The sequence below is a fragment of the Stigmatopora nigra genome, chromosome 11, assembly GCF_051989575.1.
Source record: "Stigmatopora nigra isolate UIUO_SnigA chromosome 11, RoL_Snig_1.1, whole genome shotgun sequence".
Classification (NCBI taxonomy): domain Eukaryota; kingdom Metazoa; phylum Chordata; class Actinopteri; order Syngnathiformes; family Syngnathidae; genus Stigmatopora; species Stigmatopora nigra.
In genome coordinates, this window is record NC_135518.1 from 9,096,288 (window position 1) to 9,120,925 (window position 24,638).

Below are 24,638 nucleotides of genomic sequence, written 5' to 3' on the forward strand. Positions count from 1 at the left end.
AGGTATGGCTGTGAGCATCAATGGTTGGCCAGCGATTCACATTGTGGCTCCTGTTTCTTACCTATATCTACAATGTCTTGTGTGTCTTGTGTCTGTCATGCTACTGCAAACCAAGAAATTTCCATAGCATGTTCAATCCTGGGTACTAAGTGAGGCCTTCTAGGTTTTTGAGTTTTTGTCTTTTTTCTAGTGTTTGAGTGGCTTTTCCTGGTGTACTCCCACATCCCCAAAAAAACTGCTGTGTACGTGAAGGGTTGTTGCTCTCCTTGTGATTGGCTCCCAACCGTTCAGGGTGTATCCCGTCTACTGCTAAGAATTAGCCGGGATATTCTCCAGCACCCCCATGGGAATAAGCAGCTCAGAGGATGAATGTTTCAGGGTGTGACTTGATCTCTGTCGGCTTGAAAAAATGATGTTTAGTGTTCGATTAATGAAAGAAATTGGCCTTTGTTTTATCTCTGAGGGCTCTAATGAGTGTCTAATGCCGGCTGACTGCTGCTGCAATGTCGAGCCAGCGAGCAGACTGGTGCAGCGGCGGCAGACATGTGTTTCACGGTCTAGTGTTCAGGAGGCAGACCTCAGGAGACAAAAGCTAAAGCAGCAACTCCCACATTTTGCTGATATGCAAAGCAATAAAGTCGTACGCCGCCTTTGCCGGCAATAAACGTGAACTCCATTTGAAATGGCTGCCTGTTCCAAAGGCTTGGACGTCAATCGCCGTTTTTATTCCACCGCTATCCATCGAGGATGACAAACAATATGGTTTTAGGGTGAGATTGCACATTTCTACACGCAAACAAGTCGAACTTCTTTGGGGGAGTTTTTACTAGGATGCGTGTAAGTACACACAGCAGTCGGGGGGGACAGCAGGCTTGTAACGATCGCAGCGCTCAAGCATGAAACAAAGCATCGTCTGGAGGAGGGTGGCGAGCAACCAGTCCATCTAACGCTCCAGTGTCCAAAAATAAAAGGCAGCCAAGCGCGGCCACCAAATAAGTTCCAATAGATAAAAATAAAAAAAAATAAAAAGGAGGAGCACAGTCTAATGCGTTTTATGATAGCTCTCCTAAAAGTAGGAGTAAGGAAAGGAATGACAGAGAAATTGGCAAGGGGATGCTATCTTCAGGCTTAAGAACATAAATGTCTCTTCTGCAGACAATCTATGACCGTCAGTGACACGATTCAACAAATATAAGAAATTGTACCTTTTTGTCATATTGGGAAAAAAAGGATGATTAAAATGTAATTCCTACGTATGACTTGAAGTAATGCATTCAATTTAGCAGCATTTTATAATAAAAAAAAACAATGTATACAGAAAATTTTAATTGTGTGGGTTTTTAAAATGAAAAAAATAATGAAGAGACATTTTTTTGCTTTCATTGTTCACACTATAATATTTTATTTAGTATATATTCAGTAATTCATATCACACTTTTTTTTACTAGTTGGTTCATAAGTATTGTTGTTTTTTAAATCAATTTACAACACTAGCTAGGCAGATAAGGTTAGGATTGTTTTTAAACTAGTTAGCTATTGTAATAATATCTTTGATAAAAGTGTTCTGACAGATGCTTAACAGCTCACACATTTATTAGTGATGCGTTTACAATAGTAATACTCTGAAAATCCTAAATTAAAGTGCCAACTCTGATGTTTTAATGTATTCAGGAATGTCATTTTGTCCTTCTAACAACAGCAAACGGCGTGCAAGCTCAATTCTACGCCATGTTGCAGATTGTTGACCGACGCGTAATTGTAGAAACAATCGTTTTCGTCAACATTGTGCTTTTCTTCCTCAACAAACGGCTTTGCACAGTTCACAACACACATATTGCACGGCTTTAAGTATTTTTCTATAAACAGGAGATTTTATCCATAAGGGCAACGAACACGTTTGTTGATGGAACACAACCCATCTTTGGTTCACTAATGCACATAAAAGACCGGCGAACTCTAAAAACCATGTCAAATAACAAATCTAACCAAAGATATTTTACGCACGGGAAAGAATAGCCAAGTAACTATTCACAATTATACTCTCTTATTTCAAATAAAGTGACACATCTGATAAATTTACGGAGGTTTTTCACCATAAAACACGTACTCTGTAACAATACTATACACAATCTACACAGAAAATGTCTAAAAACACAGCCATATTAAGTACAATACATAATCCATTGACTGCATGATAATTATATTTACTTCTTATAATGTGATGTCCAAGGGAATGATTGAGTTGAGCACGACACAAACAACATATAATATAACACTTTATATTATGTATCATTTCCATGGCGATGCCGTAAGGTTGTGCTCTTTTTTTCTTTTTTTCAGTGGACTTTATTACGTTCATTTAGTCTTCTAAACTATTCTGCATAGAATACATGACATTTGTGGTCAGAGAAGACACTTATCAATAGATGATACATACATTTTGTATCAGATCTGATCTGATTGTGCAGGTGTACCTAATGATGGCTCTTCTAGGGACTCTTACAAGTCGTTCCCCAGTCTTTCAATTTCCTCCACCAGGAAGTCGATATCGGACCTGGTGGCTGCCGCGTTGGAGATGACCATGCGGAAGAAGTTGACTTTATCTCCTTGAGGTTGGTAGCCCACCATGGTGCTGCCAGATTCCATCATCATGGCCTTAATCTTCGGTGCCACCTTGGTAAGGGATGAATGGTGTGTTATTATGCAAGTAGAAGAAGATAAAAGTGAATATTTAAGTTAGCAAAATGGGTGGTCGTAGTTCATTTGGAACTTGATAACTAAATTTCTGTTAGCTGATTTTTTTTAATATTTTTTAACATTGCATCATTTTATTTTTTTCTCTATTCAAAAGCTAAAGTTTTTCATCAACATTTCGTCTTTTCATAGATACTTGAAAAATAATAGTGGCATTTAGTTCCCCTTTTTAATGTTAAATGATCCATCCCTTGATATTTTGTCTGAGTCTCTATGCCTACACCTTAAACGCATTGGGTTCTATCTGAGAAATGAATGTGAATCTTAAAACAAATGAATGAGTCATTACCTTGTGTAACCTCTCTTGTCTCTCTTCACCAGCAGGCATGCTGCGTAAGCTCGGCGGAAGGTACCAGAAGCATACGTTGGTGTGCTGCGGCTGATAAGAGAGAGACTATTTGTATTAAAAGCTGATAGACGCTCACATTGACGCAGCATTAGCCACTCTGGGATAATCGGATAAAACCCGAGCTGGAAATGAAGGGCAAAATTTCACAACCGTGGCAGGAAGTTAAAAATTCACGTTTTAATTTCGAGTTAGTGGGCCCAATAATTATTCATTGACTGTACTACTATCACCATTTATTTATGCTGGAGTCGTGTTGTAGGAAACAGGTTTTTTTCCTAATTTGTTCTGTAGAAAAAAAGATGAATTCACTTACTTCTGAGTTAAACACCATCTCAAAGCCTTCTCTGTTATTTATTTTGTGGAAAAGATACAAGGAAAGATCCAGACATTTGTCAATATGCTGTTCGAATCCCTCTGTCCCCTATTTAGGTGGACAAAAAAGGCATTGGGTGAGTAAAAAGTCGATATTTGGTACAATTGTGTAATTGATTTTACTCTACCTTGGCTTTCCACATGAGCCAGAACTTGAAAATGTCAACATGGCGACCACACTGAATGGCCTTGTCTCCCGTGTCGTAAGCCACGTCGTACTGCTTGTCTGGCTGGAAAAGGTAGCCGGCGCACATGGAGTTGCAGCCTTGTAGTAAGCCCTGCAAACACAAGGAGCACCACACATCAAGTGCTTATTACACAAAAAGGGACAAAGGTCCAAAACCAATTTCTCACCTTTTCTCGGACCAAAATGGCAGAGCACTGCAGAGGCACTCCCATCATCTTGTGGGGGTTCCAGGTTACCGAGTTGGCCCTGCACACATCATAGCACATTGATGAGACCAGTTATGTTCACTTGTTTGGCCGAGGAACAATCAATAGGGGACTAAATTATATGAAATACGGGCGGGGAGAATATAATGGGGAGTCTTTAGAAAAACTGTCAAAGCTTTGTGGTTGACTGGAGCTTTGTTCTCATGAGAATCTTCTAAGATTTTCTACAGGCAAGTGAAAATACTTGTGGTTTAAGCACTTTAGTTAAAATAACATTTGGGTTGAATGCTTTATTGGCATTATTTAAATCTCATTATACTTGTATCATGACAATAAAAGCATTCAATTCAACAAACAACGTTGACATATTTGTAAAGTCAAAAATACGATAAATGTGTATGGAAATGTCTTCCGGGCAAATGACCATTTAGATATCAAGTTCCAAATGAACTACGAGCACCAATTTTGCTATCTAAATGTTCCATTTTTTTTTAAAGAAAATGAACAACTGCTATTCTGTTACTTGAAGGTAAGGTTGGTTTTGCTCTAGTTTAAGACAAGAAAACTATCCATTGAAAATATTCAGTTTTCTCCTTCCATAGATGTCAGCAAGCCATTTTTTTTACAGCTTTACCTATGGACTCCCTGCAACTTGTGTCTGTGTTTCCTGGACATCAGCAAGCCTCCTCCCCAAGCACCCTGCACACATTTTTACACTTGTGACAACTCCTCCTCGCATTATTCCCTCCACACCGTAAATTTCCAAAACAATCTCTTACGTCCACATGAAGCCACATGTTGTATTTTTCACAGATGTCAGCAATTTCATTGATGGGATCGAAGGCCCCGTAGACCGTGGTTCCGGCGGTGGCGTTCACGTACATGGGCACGCAACCCTACAAGAGAATATAGCGTGTGACTTAAAATGTTATTTTCTCTGACATCAAAAAAAGACAGGAAGGAGTGTTTGTGTAATAATGCACTCCTGCTCTCCGCAGATATGGCCCAAGCCAAATTGCTTGCCCGCCCCCTCCAGCCCTCACATCACTTTGCCTTGAAGAATGACTTGCAGTACTTTGCGCTTCATAAGTGAGTGGACAAAAGCATTTTTAATACAACTTTGCTCACTCTTGCAAAACCCCTTTGAGATAAATGCCTTTCGTACGGCTGTCACGCATGTACATATGCAATTGGCTTGCACTGCTACTCATGCTTTCCACTTGAAATGAATATAAAAGTATTTCTTTTGTTTAAGCTTCGGCCCAAAGCAACAATGATAAATGATATCAAAACTATTTCTAGATGGCAGTACAGGAGAGACTAAAATTGTGTTCTCCAACTCATTTATGAGCCGCTCTTTTCAGAAGATAAAGAATATATTCCCTGTCAATGTCATTCCTTCAAAGTGTTACTTTCCCCCCCACAATTTTGCATTAGTTCCTATGGGAAAATAGTGTTGCTTTTGTGTCACTTGAAAAAAAAAAAACATCTTGACTTTTTTGTACCCTTTGCTTGGCGTCGATGACTTTAGCTTCCAAATCAGCGGGGATGACTCTCCCACTAAAAAAAAAATAGACCAATCACAGAAATGTCTGATTTCCAATCTGAATTTCCTTTAAAAGAACACTGACCTGCCATCTGTTTTTAACAGGATCAAATTTTCTGTTCCAAATCCTAAGGCGGCACTGGCCTTCTTGATTGAATAGTGGCTCTGCAAAAAAAGACGCTTCCAGTCAGCATTCACAACACAGCTTGCTCACCAGGTGTAAGGATTGGAACTGACGTGCTCCGAGGTGAAGAGGACCAGCCGGGGTGCAGATGCCATGCCTTTGCTTTTCACCTCAGGGAAGTACTTGTAGCGTGCAATCATCACCCCGTACATGTTGGAGATGGCTCCTCCTGCAAGGAAAGTCGACAGAATGTCTCAGCGGCGATCGAAGGCGCTTCCGCCGCTGCCAATCCGCGGCGTGTCTCACCTGGAGAAAAGATGCCGTCCCCCTCCCCCTCGGGCCAGCCGACAAATTCGCGCATCTTTTTCAAAGTCAGCTGCTCCATCAGGACAAAGACGGGGGCAATCTCATAGGTGAACCTACACAACACCAAATAATGATTGAAAAAATATATAAATATACATATTATATGTCCTAATCTAATGCACTAAGAAAAAGGTTCAAAATTAAAAAATACCAAATAGTGAAAGCTATTAAGAAGCATAGCATAGTACTAGTATTATTTGTATGTATTCTGCAGTTATCTTCTAATACATTTAGGGAATTTCCATTCAAATGTTGAATAAAACAGTATAATATATAGACTTTTATATATTACTAGAGGTGTAAATTTACCATTTCATTGGACATTCAAAATATGTTTGTCGTGATTACAAATACAATTAGATTTGATCCAAGGGCCTTCAGTCAATTTAATAGGCTGTAATGTGCATATTTTAATCTAAAACAATAAAAATACAACACGGATTGGAGAGTTTTCACCATATTTCCGCTGAAACATTATGGACATTTGATTGATAAACCATCCTGTATAACAAAGCTTAATATCTATTTTTACACATTATGTAAATTCTTTCCAGTGCATTTTTTTTAATAGGGAAATGCTCTCTTTCTGATTTTTAGGTATCAACCAATTACAAAGGCGGTAAGCCACAAAGCTTACATGTTGGTGTTAGCCGTGGAGGTGAGCCACTCCCCCGCCAAGCCCACAATGTCCAATCCAGTGGAGAGCTGGTTGAAAAACCTGGGATGACCTGCACGTTGACCAACGAAAAGACATTACGGTATATGCTCGCATCCAATATGATTGGGGTGTCCTCAGCGCTCACCTGTCCTGACACCATACTTGAGGGTGTCTCGACAGTCCACCAGGATCTGCTCCAGAGACTCGGGCTGATCCGACAGCTCCAAGTTAAATCCCTCCATGCCTTCCAACAGCTGGTGCGGGTGGTGGAAGTCCAGAACCTTGGTGGATCTGTCGAATGTTTTGCGGATGTAGTTGGTGAGGATTTCCACCACCTCCAGCAAGAACTGCATTGTGGGCTCTTCTCCATTTTTGGCAGGTAAGAGTTCTGCAAAAAACACATTTTAGGGCCTCAGCAAAAGATTTTTTTCCAAATCACTTATTCTCACAATGGTTGCGGGGATGCTGGAGCCTATCCCAGCTAACAATGAGCACCAGGCAGGGAGACAACTGGATTTTGTGAACAACCAATCACAGGGCACAAGGAGACAAAGGACAACCAATCACAGCTAGTGGCAATTTAGAGTGTTTAACCAGACTACCCTGCTTGTTTTTTGGAGTAAGCAGTGAGAACCCACCTGGAATCGAACCCTATAGTTGACCCATTTTTTTTTCATCAGTCAACATGTATTTATTTTCCTACCTCTTATTACAAAATATGTATAGTAGCAACATTTTTTGCATCTTTAATAGAACAAACTAGACAGGTGTACTTATGTTTTTTTTTTTTTTTGTGGAGAGATTCTGTCCACCCACCTCTGGCGAACAGATTAGAGAAGTCAGTCTCGTTGCGCGTGTAGCGAACGCCCCCGCCACCGTTGTCGGCCATTAGCATGAGGCCCCTGGCCGCGCGCTCCTTCAACGAAGCCGCCAACCTGCTCCTCTCCTCCACGCTGTTGTTCTTCTGCAGGAAACCTAACAAAGCACATCGTGCTTATGCCAAACAGAAGCCGCCAACTTTTGCTCAGATTGTCTCATCCCCTCCTCCTCCTCTCCAGGCCCCTTTGGAAAAGGGCCTCGGTAGGGGGGCTGGGGGGCCCCACACCAGCGTTTACGTCCTAGAGCAGCCTCAAAATGAGGTGCCGGTAATTTTAAACGGGAATGCAATCTCAAAAGCATTTCCTGCAAATCTATTGACGAGGCTTTTCCCTTCATTGGAGCCTTTTATGATGCAAATGAAGCCCGCGTGCCGGCTAATTCAAGAATACTGATGAAAGCAGTCGAACGTGTCGGTCAGAAAAAAAAATGGGCAGCCCACCGGTGCATCACATTGACTATTATGGGATGTGTCAGCTTGCATCACACGGGCTCCAATAAACTGGCGGGGAGTCAATTGTAAAATTCAGCCCTAATTCCTTTCTTTTTCTCTTATCAGCTTCCACACACGAGCGATAGAATCCATTATTGACAAAGATTCAGGGTATTTTTTTAATGCGATTTGAATGACAAAAAGAAAAGGAATATATATAGCATATGTTTAGCAGACTCACCACAAATCTTCATTCCCAATTTCCTTGTGCATCCATGAGCAACTCCACACCAAGCGTCATAGCCTAAACATCAGAAAATCCATATACTACAGTTATACACAAAATAATGGTGTTGATCAAGATGATTTGATGGCGGATTATTCTTAACCATCCACGGCTCATTTTAAAACCAAATGAATTCTCCACTGGCCTTACAGATGCTATTGAATGAAAACAGCACCACTGTCTTATCGCGGACTACCAGCCATCATCGGAGGGAGGGGTGACGAGGGGCAATTTGGGTAAGCAGGAGGGGGATCTGGCAATCGAACCGCCTCCTCTTTAAAAAAAAAAAAAAAGCAATTTAGAGGTCGTGGGTGGGAGCAAAAAACCCAAACACATTTGAATCCTTTGCTTTGGCTCATTAGACAAATCATTAGCTTAATGTACCCTGTTACATTTTTTTTTAAATCTCGTTTTTTTTCTAAAAGCATATCAGATGCACATCCTATTCCCATCTTTATTAATAATCATTTTAATGGAAATATACGACAGCATCCACTGATCTTGTTTTGTTCTCCGTTCAGATAAATAAAATAGAAAAATACTACCTCAGGCTGCAAATGCTCAAGTTTTCCATTAAGGCCAATTTCACACGGTTCAATTATTGGACACTATAGGGTCTTTTTTTTTATAAAGGCATGCTTCTGTGAATCCAGGAATAGACAGCAGAAAGCCATTTGCCGAGTAAATAATAACAATGATGATAATGGTGGTAACAATTAAAATAATGTCAAGGGTGTCCGTATTGCAGCGGTTGAATAAGCACACTGCGTCCCCCCTCCCTCCCCTGATGAAAATGATTAATGAGGCACGAAATAGGCCCAAATAACAGGCGTGAAACGCCATTTTATCTGCCGAGCACCTACTTGAGCCCGGCGGCCGTAAATTTGTCGCGTTGGGATCCAGATCGCCGTCGGTGGACGAGGACGGTGCAGACGCCATCAATCCAAGCCAAAGTCCTTAGCTTCGCCCCCCTCCCCAAAAAAGAAAAAGGAAAAACAATATAGATCCTCCAATTTTCTTCTTTTTTCCTCCCTAAAAATCGCTCACTTTTTTTTAAATCCAAAACGATCATGCACATGATGTCCTTCTTTAATGAAAGACTCAGACTAAAATCAAATTAAGCCTGATTTTGCTAAACCTTATTCTCAAATCTTAACATTATGAATCGAATCAACTTCATATTTAATTTGACTGCAATTTCGTCGATATTAAATGATTTTTTTTAAAAAGTACATCATCAAACCCAATCAATTACATGTAATCTATAAGATTCCAACCATTATAAATAAAGGAATTCCATGGTACCGAACACCTGTTACAGCTCCATCTCCTGAATAATTTTGCTCATTTCCCCGAGTTTTCCAAGCTCACTCACCGTAGATGTGATCCAGACGAAGAATCGCAATCCAAAATAGACCACAGTAGCTCCACAAGTCCACAACTCGCAAGCCTAAACAAGGTGACCTTGTCCGGGTTTGATTTGACATCTAAGACCGAGAATGAAGCTTCATTCCGGGATTGCCGGCGCGTTTGTCTCCCTCACCGGTTACCAGCTGGGTGGGAGTGGAAGTGAATGTGCGTGCGTGCGTGGGTGCATGCGTGGCTCTCTCTCTGTTCAACGACTTCTTTTTTTGGGCTGGGAAATGATGCTCTCCTGAGTCCTCGTCATGGACTTCAAATTTGATGCTGCTGGAGCAACACATTACGTGAGAAGGGGAAGAGAGGAAGGAAGGAGGGTGATGGGAAAAAATGACATTGCCACATTCAATCAATCAATTGTTTACCATTTTGCCTCCTTCTCCTGTCAGCAACTATTAATCTTCCAGGAGATATAACAGAGTTGTTTTTTTGTGTATGTCCAGATGACTTCATCATTGCTTATCTCATTTTTGTGACTTGCATCCCCCCTCATTAATCTTGACTTCAGCTCACTTCAATCTCACTACAACAACCTCCTCTAGATGGCAGTAAAGCCCCAAAAATGAATTAGCACATGTTTTTACATGAAAAAAAAATGTCATGCCTCAAACAAAATGTGCATACGCTATTTTGTCAGTCAGTCTAGTAGACGTTACTGGCATATATTATTATTGAACAGAGATGCAATGGTTGGGGCCAATTTTTCATTTCCGGACCATCTGGCTGCTCACCTTTGACGTCACTCTGCACTGAAGGCTTCATTCCACAAATACTCAAGTGGTGCTTATTATAAATAGAGGCATTAATCTGGAACATTGTGCTCAGAGAGCGACTGAAAAGTGTTGCGAACACTCGAGTGACACATAAAATTGGACTCGCCTAGTGCTTTCAGCACTGGACAGCTCCACACCCACGAGGTGAGACATAGGCAGTAATTCTTTTTAGGCCCCTTGACGTTTATCTTTTCTATGGGAACATACATACAGAAAAAGGATATCCTCATTGCACATTTTTTTCTTTAAATCCCAAGTATTTTCTTACTAAAATATTTGGCCAGTTGTTTTATTCATCAAGACTTTTATTGTCTTCATCTGTAAGTAAGAACATAAACAAGAAATCCTCATATACATGGCTGAAGATATCAAGGATGTGAAACATGTGAAATTATTGTTAATTCAGTGAACATGTTGAATACCAAATAATTAAGGATAATGAAATGTTATAAAATAAGTCACTCCATTGCCTTACAGGTGAGGGTGAAGCATCTACTACTGCATTGACTGGCTGTATATTAACTAAACATTGAAGGGTACTGCCAATAAAATACTCAAATCTGTCAAGACTTGTGTTCATGGTCCATTCAAACATTCTTGACAAGGAGGCTAAATGTGCACACAGTGGGCCAACTTTTTTGTTGTTGTTGTTTTTGTTCAAGCAGGGAAAAATCGAAAGATAATTTGCTTGCTCACTAGCCAAGAAAACCTCACAAGACTTCTGTTAAAAGGCTGCTGGAAGAACCCATCAATGTTGGATAATAGAAAAAGAAAGGAAAGCACAAGGGAGGGTGAGCCAATTTCCTTCATTCGTGCTGTGCAGATCATGTCCAAAAGATGGCGTACAATCCAAATGAGGCATACAGGTGACTAGGCCTTTACTGTGAACCCTGTGTGTGTGTGTGTGTGTGTGTGTGTGTGTGTGTGTGTGTGTGTGTGTGTGTGTGTGTGTGAGAGAGAGAGAGAGAGTGTGTGTGTGTGTGTGTGTGTGTGAGAGAGTGTGTGTGTGGGTGTGTGGGCGTGTGTGGGCGTCACTGTGACACATACAAACGTCATGCATCTCACATGATCATCATGTGATCAACATCCTTCTGCTGTCAGTTAGTGTAGAACCCTGAAAATTATTTTGAAAGTGCCTTGGGTTTTATTGTATCTTAGGATGCAAATCTGGTAAAAGTAATGATCCAGTCCTTCTAAAACTAAAAAATAATGTGCACTTATAAAAAGTAACTAGACTAAAGCAAAACAGAAATATATAACTCATCATTGCTTCAAGACATTTACCATTCTATGAAGAGATATCAATCAGTTGCAAGCAACCTTCACCCTAATCTGCACATGCACAGTGAATGCATTGCAAATAAATTAGATATATCTAACTTTTTTCTAATTTTGCTAAGTTTTATATTTCTATTTTGCCTTGGTCTAATTACTTTTTATACGTACAAATTGTTTTTAGTTTTATATTTGACTTTTCTAGAGTATAGTAGGTGGATCATTACTTTTACCAGCTTTGAGTGATAGGTGTGCAGCCAATCATTGGATACGTTGCAATTATGCTACGCAGCCAATCACTGCATTGATAGTACATGTGCATGAGGCCAAAGCTAAGTAGGCTAACTCTGATTTAGTGAACGTGATAGATCAACTCCCCAAACTAGAGTAAAACAAGAACTGTGCATCTTATAGGTTGGGATGGCTGTCGGCGTATGTGCAAATAGAACATCAAGAGGTGAAACTAGGGGAGATCTTTTGTTTTTCGAGTGAGAAAGTGCAACGAAATTTGTGAGCGTGTTTTCCAATGGGGGGCTATGGTCAAGGTGGAAGCCCTACTACTTCAAGCGACACATTCAGCAGAAAAGTCGTTTAAATAAAGGTGGGAAATGAGAAGGACAGACGTGAAAATAAGGTGAATGAGATTTGTGCAAATTTCAGTAAGATCCTATGTTTGGATCTTAATATTTAAATGTTATTATGTCTAGATCCTGTATGGGTAGTAGAAGTACACTTGGTGATGACAGATGTGATACTGGTGTGTGGCCATAGTGACAATTGCTGATTTTGATCACGCTGCTCCTCAGTGTGCTCGGGGAGGTTGTCTTTATGCACAGATATATGCAAAATTTGAGGGATCATCGGTTGTGAGAAAACGGCCCATTTTAACCCCACTTTAGAGCAGCCATTCACTACAAGACCGGTGGCCAAATATGGTACTGCATCCTTCAACCTTTTGAAGAGCACATTAGGGCTGCCAGATAAGCGCTTGGCAATATAAAATCATGCTGTGTTATCATCCCATTGTTCCAATAAAATCAGAAAAGAAATGATTCTAACGTTAGCAATAATCATATGCTTAAGGCTTGAGTCATAAAATGCACAGAGTATTACAGATTTCAATCTTCCATTCATTTTTATTTTTTATTACTGAATGACAAATTTACACTCGTGTATCGTTGCTCCATCAAATTGACTCGCATGTAAACAAAAGTCTGCATGACAACTTAGTTCATATTTCAAATGCATTAAAGTAATGTGGGAAAACTCAGTGCATCACCTATCAAAGACCAATCATGTTTGACGTTTGTCATCCTTTTCTTCCCCATTGTTTGAAGCCATGGCTGATGCCTTGTCTTAGTTCTGATTTTGCCATAATTCCTTTGCGTATGTTGATGAATAAAGTGATGTCAATTCTTCCGTAGGGGCTCCTTTAATCATCGGGTTCTGCTGTATGAAAGACGGCGCCCAGCGTGAGAGCGGCCCTGACCCCTGACCTCCGTTTTACACCATCTTTCAAGCAGGGTTTGAATGAGAGCTGGCATGAAATTCACTCTTCTGTGTGGGTAAGACATGTCTAAGTTACAATCCAATTTGACAAATTTTCACGCTCTTCAAAGTTAATTAAAATAGAGAAGAAAAATCCTTTAATTTTCCCATAAAAATGCAAATGACACAAAATAGCTGATTGCATTTAGAGGAATTATTGAACAAAGTTCATTATATATCCACATGAAACATTTAAGCAAATACATCAGTAGGTCAGTCAAAGTGGGGGGAAAAAATCTTCAAGGTCATTTGGATGATACGTTGTGATGTCTTGTTTCCATTTAGTTATGGGATGTTTTTTTTTTAAGAGAAAAGAGGGTCAACTTTGTTTGTAATTGGGCTTTTTAAATTTTTGGGATGCTTCAAAGATAAATTTAATTCACTCTTTGTCGAACATTTTTGTTGCAGCCAGAGTAATGCCACAATTCAATGAAGTTGCACAGCAGAAGAGTTAGATTATTGCTTTTCTATAATACAGAATATAATTAATTATGCAGGAATGTACTGTAGTCAAGTGCACTCTGTGTGCCAAATGTTGTGAAACTTATATAAAAGTAAGAGATGTCATTGTCCTCAAATATGTCAAAAATTAAATATAGGGTGTACATGGCGTATAAATAATTTAAGCAATTTTAATATTGATCATAATGACAAAATTGGAGTATTACATGATGAACGGTCAGCTTGATAAGAGTACAGAAATCAATATAAAACAGGAATTTATTTGCTTTGTATTTATTCAAATGTATGACCATTTTGAAAAAAAACTGCTGCTTGAAATTTATGAAAGGAAATCTCTGCTATTAAGATCTTTGGTTAAGTTTGGGAAAATCCCGTTAAAGCCGCACCATGGGAGGAGTCAGGAATTATGGCCCCCTACCGTGAGGGGGAAATGATGCATTTATTGGACAAGAAAGCGAAATCGGAAGCAAACAAAGAGTTTGGAAAAAGGGCGAGTCTGCTTGCATTCAACGTATCTATCCATAGGCTGTGCTTCATAATAGGATCAGACTATTTGGATTAAAAAAAAAATGGTACAATTGTCAGCTTGGCTTTGTAAATGCCACTGCCGAGCCCCCCAAAATGTTGGTGTCCTCCTTTTGCCTATTAATATTTATGTAGAGTGCTCATTTTGTTATATTCTACAATGCTATGTAAAATTCTCGCATACAAATAACCAACAGATTTTTTAATTCCAATCAGGTGAGAACATCTCTTAAAAAGAAAATAACATTTCTCTAGGAAATTGATTATTATTTGTAAAATATTGTATATATATTGTTTTAAAATATCGCAATCAAACAAGGGAGTGTAGACTAACCCCCCCCCTACATTGAATGTGACTGTATTGCAGAGAAGTGCATCACGGTGCCTGCTTGTCAGAGTTTGAAGTTTTCTTCAAGGATTCTGCTCGGGGCAACGAGTCTAGGGATGTCAATCATGGGATATTTTGACTTTAGGGCTATTCTTGCCATTTTCCCGCTTTTGCAGAAATGGGAGGACATTGTGGCATTCTGAGATGATTTTTTTTCCAAAAGTGTCTCTCACTGTCTTTTCTCCTCACCAACACAAGATGACAATGTTAGAAAATATGATTTCAATGCAAGGAGGACTTGTGTATGGAATTGAATAGGTGACACAGGAATTCAAATTTCTAAGGCATATTATTATCAGATTCTTTTCAGAATCAATCCCTGTTATTTCCACTTTTACAACAATCACAGCGTACAGTGTCATTCGTCATACTCACTGCAGACCTAGCTGAACTAACGTCTTCTATTCCGCTGGATTCACGACTGAATGTTGAAGCTGAAAAAAATTGTTTTCGAAAATTCAAACTGTTAAGTTTCGTGGTTACAAGGTGGTGAAAAGTATGAATATGTACTTTATAGGACTATGACACTTTTGAAGTAAACTTTGCACAATGGTTTAGAAGTTGAACTACCTACTGTCTTTGCTTTTCACATGATTTTAGGCCTTTTGCGATCACGAATTAGAGTGGGCAATATATTGGTTCATTAATTATTGCCTATATAGTATATTATTGCCCCCCAAATTGAACCATTGTAAACTAATGGACTCCCATGGAATCAATGGGTAATGTTTTAATATGCAATTAATGAAGTTAGATGTCATGATAGGTTTATTTGTTGCTTTTGTGTCTATGGTTGAGATGTGATTTTATTATTGATGTTTTTCTTTCTGATCTATTGCAGTAATGTGGCCACTTGCAGAAGATGGCGCTGCTAAGACAAGATGTCAAAGATGCCATTACAAACTGGGTGAGTTTTCCTCTCGCTGACACAAAGAAAATGCTAATGAAAATCCCAACATGTTTTAAATAATGTTACTTTAGCTTGATTGTACTTTTAGTGAATACACTTGATTTTAAATATTGCACCTTAAAGTATACTTTTTAGTATAAAACTTTAATACAGCATAACAGTTCTTGCTATTGGGGATTTTCTGCATTTTTGCTCAAGAAAATTGATACGTAATGTACACTCATATATAGACCAACACAATATCGCTACTATACCCAATCAAACCCAACGGTAACTCAAATATGTATATTATGTTGAGCGCTGTCTTTTCCTCATTGAAATTAAGCATTAAAATGGTAATGCATCATAGTTTAAAAAAACTTATCTATGTTAGGCAGAATTTTAAATATGGTCTGTGCTTACTAATTATTTTGTGCAAGTAATCATTATCCTGCTGTTGTTGGGGAGTGTAAAGTCCAACTTGATACATGGCCCAAAAAATAATAATGAAACTTATTTTTCCTTCTAAAATACTTTAGATCCTACATTTTAAAAAGTTCAACTTAGTATATTAAACTTTCCCCACAATTGATGATAGTCAATGATTATGCTGAAATATGAAAAATGTTATAACCTTTATTCTCACACTGTATTTTGGTCATATCAACAATAGCAAATCTTCAAGAGCATGCTTCCAAACACCTCCCGATGGAGCAAAAAAAAAAGAGACAATTTGATTCAACAAAACCTATTAAATATAATATTTACAGGGAGAGACAAATGTTCCAGGGGGCTCAAAAAGTTGTTCAAACTTCAGGTGTGGTCCCATCTCCACTAGTTCAAAACACAACCAAGAATGTTGCCATAATTGACAAATTGAGCTCACCTTCTCCTCCAAAAGTATTGCACTGGCGATGGATGATTTTTTTGTTATTGTTGTTTTTATTTTCAACATGAGGGTCACAGAAAAAGACTCCTCGGGTCCTCCCTTTTGACGTGCTCCACGGCGGCCGACTTGTCCGAGCACTTTGCCCTCTTGTTCTGGTGGGTCTTGACGTGCTTGGCCAGATGGTCGCTCCGCATGAACCTCTTGCAGCAGTCCGGACAAACGAAGCGCTTCTCCCCGGTGTGAGTCCTCAGGTGTCTTTGGAGCTCATCCGAGCGCGTGAAACTCTTCCCGCAGAATAGCCAGTTGCACACGAAAGGCCTCTCGCCCGAGTGCCACCTCAGGTGGGCTTTCAGGTGCGACGTCTTGCCGTAAACTTTGCCGCAACCCGGTATGTGGCAGATGTGCTGCTTCTTCTTGCCGGCCTCGTCGCCGTTGCCACCGGCAGAGGTGGACGCCGACTGGCAGTTGGGGCAGCGGCACCGCCGGCAACGGCGCGCAGTGGTCAGTGGCGACTTGGTGTGCAAAAGGGCCGCGATCTGCGTCTGGTATTGGGCGAAGTCCGCCGAGGGGCCGTGGAGAACCAGGCCGCGCTGTAGCTGGAAGCGGTGCGGGTGGCCCACGTGGTTGCCCGCTTGCTGGAGGCTCCACCAGGGGATGTCCTCGGCCGGGTTGGGGGACAGCTGTCTCTGGCCCGCGTGGCCCGTGACAAAGGTGGGCATGGCGGGCGGGATGGGGGCGGGTGCCGCGTAGGTGACGGCCGGCACGTAGGTGGGCGGGCAGGCGGACTGCATGGAGCACGGCAGCATCTTCACCGGGGAGAAGTCATACGGGTAGCCGGGGTCGGCCGGCGGGGTGAGGGGCAACTCGTGCGGGGGGCCGAAAGAGGAGCCCAGCGACTGGGCTTTGGAGGATAGTCCGAAAGTGGAGTTGCCCGGCGGGCTGGCCTCGTTAGTCCACGGGTGGAAGAGGCGCGAAGGAGAGCCCAGCGTGGTGGGGTCGTAAGGGACCGGGAGGAAATCGGGTGGGCTGGACCCCGCTGGTGGCGGTGGAGGGTGGTGGTGGTGATGGTGGTGGTGGTGGTGGTGATGGCCGATGCGGTTGCAGGTGGCGGCCAGGAGAGCCAGCGGGGAGTGCTTGCAGTTCTCCGGGGACGAGTTGGGTGTGCGGTCCTGGAAGCCAACCACAGACATTTGCTACTTAACATGGCCACTTTATTAGGTACAGCATTGTCATCTCATGGCATTTGTTCGTTTTACATGACTTTTTCTGATTCGGAGTGAGCCCATCTAACTTTGGTCAACTCGTTCAAGTTGGTAATAGCAAATGTTAAAAACAGAATTTTTAGATTGAATTTTCAGTTAAACAAAGTGTTAGGAAATAGTTTTGACTCCACTGCGTAAAACTTTGTTGCTCTGATTAGTGTATAATGTAATATAAGTGTAACATCTGCCAACTCCAAATCCAATCATTTGTGATAGAAACAGTAGACAGAGTCGACAGTTCTACCCCACTTCAAAAGAATATTTAAGCCTGCATAAATCATTACATCCAAATTTGCATTAACCTGAATTTTCTTCAATATATATAGGTAAAAAAGAGCATATTTCCAGCCCGCAGGTGCATGAAGCGCCCTGCCAGCTCAAATATCCCGTCCAAATGAAACTTTGTCAGACTTGCATCCTGACTTACTCTGGTCTTTCCCAACAGTTGGACCCCTTCTAATCCATATTCCCCCAAATCAAGGATTTAAGGCAAAAAAGTGATCCCAAAGTTGGGACAAACGAACCTGCAGAAAAGCCTGAAGTGTCTCGTTCCGCAGCACAGCCACAGCTGCCATGGTCCTCCTCCGCCCGGGCAAGAAGGCGCAATACAGCCCGCGCAAAAAGAAGTGCCTTCAAATTCACAAACGGTGTCACAAAGGAGCACCCCCGCCCACCCTCCCCAAAAAAAAGAAGTGGTTTGGATTCGAGCCTCCGACGTGACGCCCTTCCTCTCTGGCGGATCTGCTCGCACTATCTGACGCGGCGGCGGTGGAGGCGGATCACTTGAGAGAATGTGATAAGCACTTTTGGTGGGCTGCCAGCCACTCACAAATAAGATGGGAGACTTTGAAGTTTGCCGCTGTCCAATCATCAAAGAATGGCAGTTCTGTGAGAGAAGCAAGCAAATCCTTTGAATCCACAAAGCTGCTGTGCTGTGTTTGTGGGCTGGGATAAAGGAGATGATTATTAGGGAGGGGGGGTTCAGGGGGTAGGAGGAGATAAAGGCGGGACAATTAATGAAGTAATCACTATGTGGGAAATGTATATAGACAAATAATTGGATTTCCCCCCCATCAAAGCCCCCCCACATTCCGCCCCGAGAGCCCGCCATTGGTTACCCCAGTCATCTGATCCGCTTTTTGTAATTAAGGATTTGTAGTTAAATTCCAAGCCACAATGTGACATTGTTATCTCTGGAGATCTTTGGCAACCTTTTCATCTCGTCGGCATCGCCATCTTTTTCTTCCCCTGCTTTTGCACTTCAATTGTGTGTTTTTATCACTTAAAAGTTGCTTTTGGAATCATTGGGTCTACCTGATTGGCAGTCGGAAACATGACATTTTCTTCCCCTAGATGGCAGAAGCTACGATTAACTTGCGTATGTATGCACCTGTTGCGGCAGCCGAGTGGTTGGCGCGTTGGCCTCACAGTTCTGGGCTCGAGGGTTCGATCGCAGGTTGGTCCTGACTGTGGAGTTTGGATGTTGTCCCCGGGCTTGCGTGGGTTTTCGCTGGGCATTGGTAGGCTGATTGGACACTTTAAATTGCTCCTAGGTATGATTGGTTGTCCTTTGTCTCCTTGTGCCCTGCGATTGGCTGGCCACCGATTTAGGTTGTTACTCCCGTGCTGCCCTGAGTTAACTGGGTTAGGCTCCTGCACCACCCGTGAGCCTTGTGAGGATAAGCGCTTCCGAAAATGTTAACCCATTTTGATATACAATATTAAAGGACAATGTGAAAGATGAGCTATTCAAGTGAGATATTCAGCTGATTTGATGCTATTTTGGAGTATTGTTCTACTTTTTGATGATGCCATGGTTATTTTATTTTTTTCTGCGGCAGGCACTAACTTTTGTCATTCTCAATATTAGCTTTGTGATGATTATCAGATTGCCTCCAGTATTCCCCCCGCCAACCCCCCTGAAAATCACTGTACTCTCAACTAGTTTGGAGAGGCAGATTTCTGAATTAGATGTGTTCCTTTGATGGGATTAATGTTCTTAGTCCTCTCCCACGGCTTTCCACACACAGTCATGAGGAAGGAGGGGGGTAGGGGGGAGGGTCTTGCTGGGCTGGAACCATGTAAGCGACAAGTACAAGAACCACATCATCGCTGCCTGCATATGGCCGAGTGAAATGAAAATACGTGCAGATTAAGCTTGTTTACATGATGCAAAGGCAAAGTGACAAGGCTCTATTTTAGGGATGTTCAACATGTTGTGACAGTTGACTTTTCTGTAACCTGGAGAGGTTGCAAAGAAAAGGCACAAAACCAAAAATACACATTTTATCCAAATTCCTCAAAGACAATTTAGCACCTGTGTTATGACAGCGTCTGCTTATGGTTTAACAGTAAACATTATAGTCTCATAACTTCCCATAATGTGCTAACCACTCTTCCACCGTCCCGCATGAAGAAAAGGAGGGGGTCTAAATTGGATCCTTGAGGCAAAATAGAGAAAAGATAAACGGATAAACGCTAAAGAAATTTTTTTTTGACGTCTATGAATGAAATTCAAGGAAAAAAATCATCTTGCATAAAACGGGGAAAAAGCTGCCATTGCTCGCTTAGGGTGCCTTTTTGAATTTGTCAACACCCTTGATTTAATTTTTATTTTTATTTCTTGCAGTTATATGAACCATCAAAGGAATCGAGATGTTTCGACCTCAGAAGCAATATGACCAACACAGCATCTTAAAGTTCTGGTAAGAAAATTGTCATTTCTGTTGTTAAAAAGCATTAGGTTCTCGTTAAGATAGATTTATTTCTTTTTTCAAATTGAATCATTTTATATTTTGCATTTAAAAAGATAGGCATATTAACTTCCGATTCTTTCGATTCCTACATCATCTCAGAAATACCACATGCGATGGTTTTTCTTAAGATTTTCCATTCAAAGTAACACAATTGTACACCCTATTGTTAACCATGAATATAGAGGTGAAAATTGTAAATCAGGGGGCTTCTTATATGACAGAAATTGTAAAATTCAATGATTTTAAGGCAATATACGCAGAGGCGGCCAATATGTGAGAAAATAGGTTCACATTTTTAGTCCAGGTGGTTGTTAGAGTGGAAGGACTGCAAAAGTACAGTTATAATGATCAAATCTGCAAGTAGGACTTGATATAATAGGTTTTTTAGGGCAAAAATGAGCAAAGACTTGAGTCGTCAGAACAAGTGGAAAGTCAGCCGTAAGAAGTGACATGTAGAACTTTTCCGCTTGTAAGCATTTTTTGAAATGCAAAAAATAAATAAAAGTCCTCCACTACGAGCAGTAGCTGCAAGTTAGGAAATAAATGAAGCATGTTGAAGATGTTCGTAAATTGGCAGTAACAGTCATGTTTTCAAGTAATCTTGAATTGATACTTGCCTAAAATTTCCATTAAGTCCATCATACACGAGGTGGTCTTTGCAAGAAAAGCGGAATTTTGAGTCGTAGGTTGCCAAGTGCAGTGACGTTGCAGACCGGCAGCGTTACCAAATAATTTATATTTTCCTTTTGAGCTGCTGGGTTCAGCATTAAATCCAACTTCTTACATTTTCATGCATTTCAATGGCACTAGGGATGAGGGATGGATTTGGCTAGGGAGCCCTTTGATACAGTTGGAGGAGAATTTCCCCCAAGTGTGCGCTTGACACAATGTCCAGTCCTCGAGGTGATAGATTGCGGAAAAGCTTTAACATCTTGTGGCCACGCTTCAAGTTGGACGAACTCACATTCGTACTTTAGTCCAAGTTTTACTGCTGTATACTAAAAATTTAAATGTAAACTGCAGTTGGGAGCGGCAAAAGTCATGAAAAATCTGAATAGATTTAACTTTTCATTTAAAATTCGGACTTTGGCCCGCTAACTAATTGCGCGAAACGAGCAGACATTTCTATCATCTTAAAAGGCTGGAATAATGGCAAAATGGCATGTTGCCCTGGAGCCAGATTACTTGTGTAGTTTAGACTGTGGCAATCCAAACAAGTGATCTCGCATAAAGCTCATCTAAGAAACAGCAGGTGGCAACTCGTGAGGGTCTCATTTTCCCTTTCTGCAAAATTGGAGAAGAACTAGGCACAATAACAACCAAATCTCAATAAAGCCATATTTATTTGTGTCATATAAAACAGCAATTTGTCATGAATAAATACAAATGTGCAATTGATGTAGAGTGTGGATGTTTTTTTTTTTTGGTTCCAGGTCGACTTCTTTGGTAGGTGAAGGCAATCTGGAGGAGAGATAAAGAAAACAAATCACATTTTCCTGACTACTATGTGGCACTGAGTAAGTTTTATCATATTTAAAGTTTTATACTGTATGGTTGGTGTACATTTGAATTCCATATCTGTCAACTTATATGTTTTTCCTGTATTTTTCTTTCATTTCAATATAGCCATATAGTCTTTCCTACTTCACTTATCACAAATTCACCTTTTTCTGCTATTAATTAATAAAAATTGTATTATTTCTTTTTGTTTGGAGACAATTGACAGAAGTTGACAGGTATGGAATTCCCAACAGAAACATTTAGCTTGACCTTCAAAATTTTCAGGGAATACTGTAGTATATAAGTTTCTTTAAGTTGTTGATAATCAAGTTAATGATTAGTTTGACTTAATATACAGTTTAGATGCACATTTTCTTTTACTAAGTGTTAATGAGCCAGTATAAATAAAAAGATGTATACATCTTTCTGCAATTGCACTACAAAGTTGCGCACGTACATGCCGCTTTGTGCAAATGTACTATTGAGGAGTTGCAGCGTTTTCGACAGCTTCAAACAAAGGCCAAACATTCTGTATTATCTCCAATGAGATGCAGAGACGTGTAACTTTTTTTCCTTCTTCCACAAGACATATGGGAATTTAAGGGGTGAGAACATGGAGTAGACGGAGGGTGGGTGGTTCGTATCCTGTGTGTGAGAGTGGAGTGATGGCGGGAGGGGGTGGGCAGAAGAGACGCTGGAGGCAACGGGGTACTTGAAGCGCTATAATGGTGTCTCGTACGAGAAAACATCTGTGAATTTCCTCAGTGATCGACAACAAAGTGGAACTCGGAGCAGTCACTCAGCGGACCTTTGAAGTCGCAGTCTGACAGAAAGCTGCCATTGTTCGCAACCCCAGACGCGGCGGAGAAACTCCGACTTTGCTCTCCCTAATTTTCCCCGCAATATGATACTAGTCCACCCCCCCACTTGGCCCTCTCCTGAGCTTATGAAGTAGGAGATCTTTGCATATTCACTAGCAAAGAGCATAAGCCCTGGCAATGTGCGGCCGGGCCCGGGGGTCACGAGAGGTTGGAGCGGGTCATTGTACCTCCTGGCGGCCCACCCTAGATGTGATAATCTGACACTAAACAGGGGAATTCTGCTGGACCAACTAGACGAGTTCCAGTTTACACTGGAAGGAAAAAAAATTTACCATTCAGGCCAAAATGGGACAGAATAGAATAAATACTTCAATGTAGGATCACTATATGTGTCACTAATTAAAATACCAACTCCTAATGTAAAATCAGATTGACTATATAATGAATTATTTCATGCACTCCATGCATGAAGTTATTTTAACTGTCAAACACACTCATCAAAGTTAGTGGGCAACACTATTTAGGTTTTTGTTTACTTCATTTCGTCATTAGTGATGCAACGCGTATCTAAATCTGGAAATTGAGAGTCAAATTTGTGATGAAGAGTATTTTCATCCTACTATTTTTATTTTAAGGCAGCAACCCTTCTCTATTCTACCTAACTTCACCTGCTCAGTGTTTATTCAGAAGCAGCTGGTGGCTCCGTCTGGGGACCCAGCGGCGGCGCAAAAACAAAACAGGTTCCACCTTTTGGCCATGCCAAGTCTGCCCGTGCCCTCCTCGCTCTACAAACCGAGAGAGGCTAATCACAATTTCACGCTCTGATTTGTCAAGTGGCATTCCGGCGCCGGAGGCGGCCATGAAACTTTCAAGTCGGCGGATTTCCTGGCACACAAGAGAACAGATTTTACTGCGAGAGTGGAGCTTCTTAAAAAGGTGAATGAGTACAGTACCAAAAGTTCTACAAGGCTTATTACTTCTTGAGTTGGAGACGGGGTAAAAGTTTGAGAAGCGCTGTTAAGCCATCAATAAAAGGAGGCCTTGTTTACATGTGAAAGAAAAGTTGTCATTAAGGGTGAAACTTGCTTCCCACTCAGATGAGCAAGTATAGCAAGGCAAGGCCTCTTTGTGGCTCTTTTTAATTTTTATGTGCGCCAATGTTAACAACAAAACAGCGCTGAGAAGCCCCTTGACCGACCACAGGTGTGAGGAAGCTGAAAACAAAAGGCCAGTGTAACCCGAGTGCCATCTTTTGTCATTAGCGGACCTTTGATGCACTCAACAGCTTCTTTTATGAGCTTGTTCTTCCATGCCTCTTCACGCCCCTCTCTCCTCTCTTCTCTCCCCGCCCCGTTCCGACACTTTCCTCATTAACGCTGCCTGCCTGCAGGCACACTTCTTTTTGCAGGCATCTGGCAGCAGGCTGATGCACGGTTGTCCGTCCAATCGTCTGCTACTACCATGGAGAAAGAGTAAGGCTTTTACCAAGCATTAATGACTTAAGACAAAAGCACTTAGAACATTTAGACTTACTTATGTGTACCACAGTATTTAAAATTGAGGAAATAAAAGACAAGTTTAAAGCCCCACTATCAAGTTTTTACACACTAGTTAATGTAGAACCCAGTAAAATAGTATGAAGACTCTTAAAGATCCATAACAATTGAAACAGTGCCATAATAATAATGTATGTAGTGAACTGCCTCTGCATAGTTGAAACCAATGACCTAGTCAAAGTCTAGGATTTCAGCAGACGGTTTATGACTCGATGGAAAACCAGAGTCGTTGTCTTTATCGTGCAACTAACTGGAAAGCTGATAACTATTTTGACTATTTGTATATTTTTAGAATTTAAATCTATAAAAAAGACATAAGTTTAAGTTTGACAGTGTTCCAAACCGCCCAGTTACATGATGAAGTTTCAGATGTAGGGAAAGGAAGCACTCTGCCAAAATAAAAGAAAGGTTGACCAAA

The 24,638-nt window shown here is 41.0% G+C and overlaps 2 protein-coding genes and 1 long non-coding RNA gene across 5 annotated transcripts; 1 reads left to right on the forward strand and 2 right to left on the reverse strand.

Annotated features, from left to right (window-relative positions):
• Positions 1-1,575: 1,575 nt before the first annotated feature.
• Positions 1,576-9,845, reverse strand: LOC144204096 (glutamate decarboxylase 1-like). 3 transcript variants are annotated; one of them, XM_077727870.1, is made up of 17 exons: positions 9,533-9,844; positions 9,021-9,118; positions 8,113-8,175; positions 7,379-7,537; positions 6,708-6,950; positions 6,542-6,632; positions 5,845-5,957; positions 5,652-5,767; positions 5,500-5,579; positions 5,374-5,428; positions 4,648-4,764; positions 4,503-4,567; positions 3,830-3,908; positions 3,604-3,753; positions 3,417-3,524; positions 3,044-3,133; positions 1,576-2,673 (listed from the first exon to the last, which is right to left on the reverse strand). In XM_077727870.1, exons 2-17 carry the CDS (start codon positions 9,094-9,096, stop codon positions 2,500-2,502), a joined length of 1,779 nt encoding a protein of 592 aa, XP_077583996.1. In that variant the 5' UTR covers positions 9,097-9,118; positions 9,533-9,844; the 3' UTR covers positions 1,576-2,499. The 3 variants fall into 3 exon arrangements, with proteins under 3 accessions (XP_077583996.1, XP_077583995.1, XP_077583994.1); XM_077727869.1 differs by having other exon boundaries at positions 9,021-9,128; positions 9,533-9,843; XM_077727868.1 differs by lacking the exon at positions 9,021-9,118 and having other exon boundaries at positions 9,533-9,845.
• A 2,152-nt stretch (positions 9,846-11,997) lies between these two features.
• Positions 11,998-15,457, forward strand: LOC144204707 (uncharacterized). The gene is made up of 3 exons (XR_013327951.1): positions 11,998-12,258; positions 13,049-13,189; positions 15,389-15,457. It is a non-coding gene; the product is annotated as an uncharacterized LOC144204707 (long non-coding RNA).
• A 595-nt stretch (positions 15,458-16,052) lies between these two features.
• sp5a (Sp5 transcription factor a) lies at positions 16,053-18,506 on the reverse strand. The gene is made up of 2 exons (XM_077728824.1): positions 18,112-18,506; positions 16,053-17,494 (listed from the first exon to the last, which is right to left on the reverse strand). Exons 1-2 carry the CDS (start codon positions 18,160-18,162, stop codon positions 16,397-16,399), a joined length of 1,149 nt encoding a protein of 382 aa, XP_077584950.1. The 5' UTR covers positions 18,163-18,506; the 3' UTR covers positions 16,053-16,396.
• Positions 18,507-24,638: the final 6,132 nt, after the last annotated feature.

Excerpts from the sequence above, each read along its gene's own strand:
- sp5a (XM_077728824.1), bottom strand. The coding sequence starts at position 18,162 with ATGGCAGCTGTGGCTGTGCTGCGGAACGAGACACTTCAGGCTTTTCTG. Across the intron at positions 17,495-18,111 it reads CACTTCAGGCTTTTCTGCAG|GACCGCACACCCAACTCGTC; the intron begins GTTCGTTTGTCC and ends GTTGGCTTCCAG.
- LOC144204096 (XM_077727868.1), bottom strand. The coding sequence starts at position 9,644 with ATGTCAAATCAAACCCGGACAAGGTCACCTTGTTTAGGCTTGCGAGTT. Across the intron at positions 6,633-6,707 it reads CAAGTATGGTGTCAGGACAG|GTCATCCCAGGTTTTTCAAC; the intron begins GTGAGCGCTGAG and ends GTCAACGTGCAG. Across the intron at positions 5,580-5,651 it reads TCCTCTTCACCTCGGAGCAC|AGCCACTATTCAATCAAGAA; the intron begins GTCAGTTCCAAT and ends CTTTTTTTGCAG.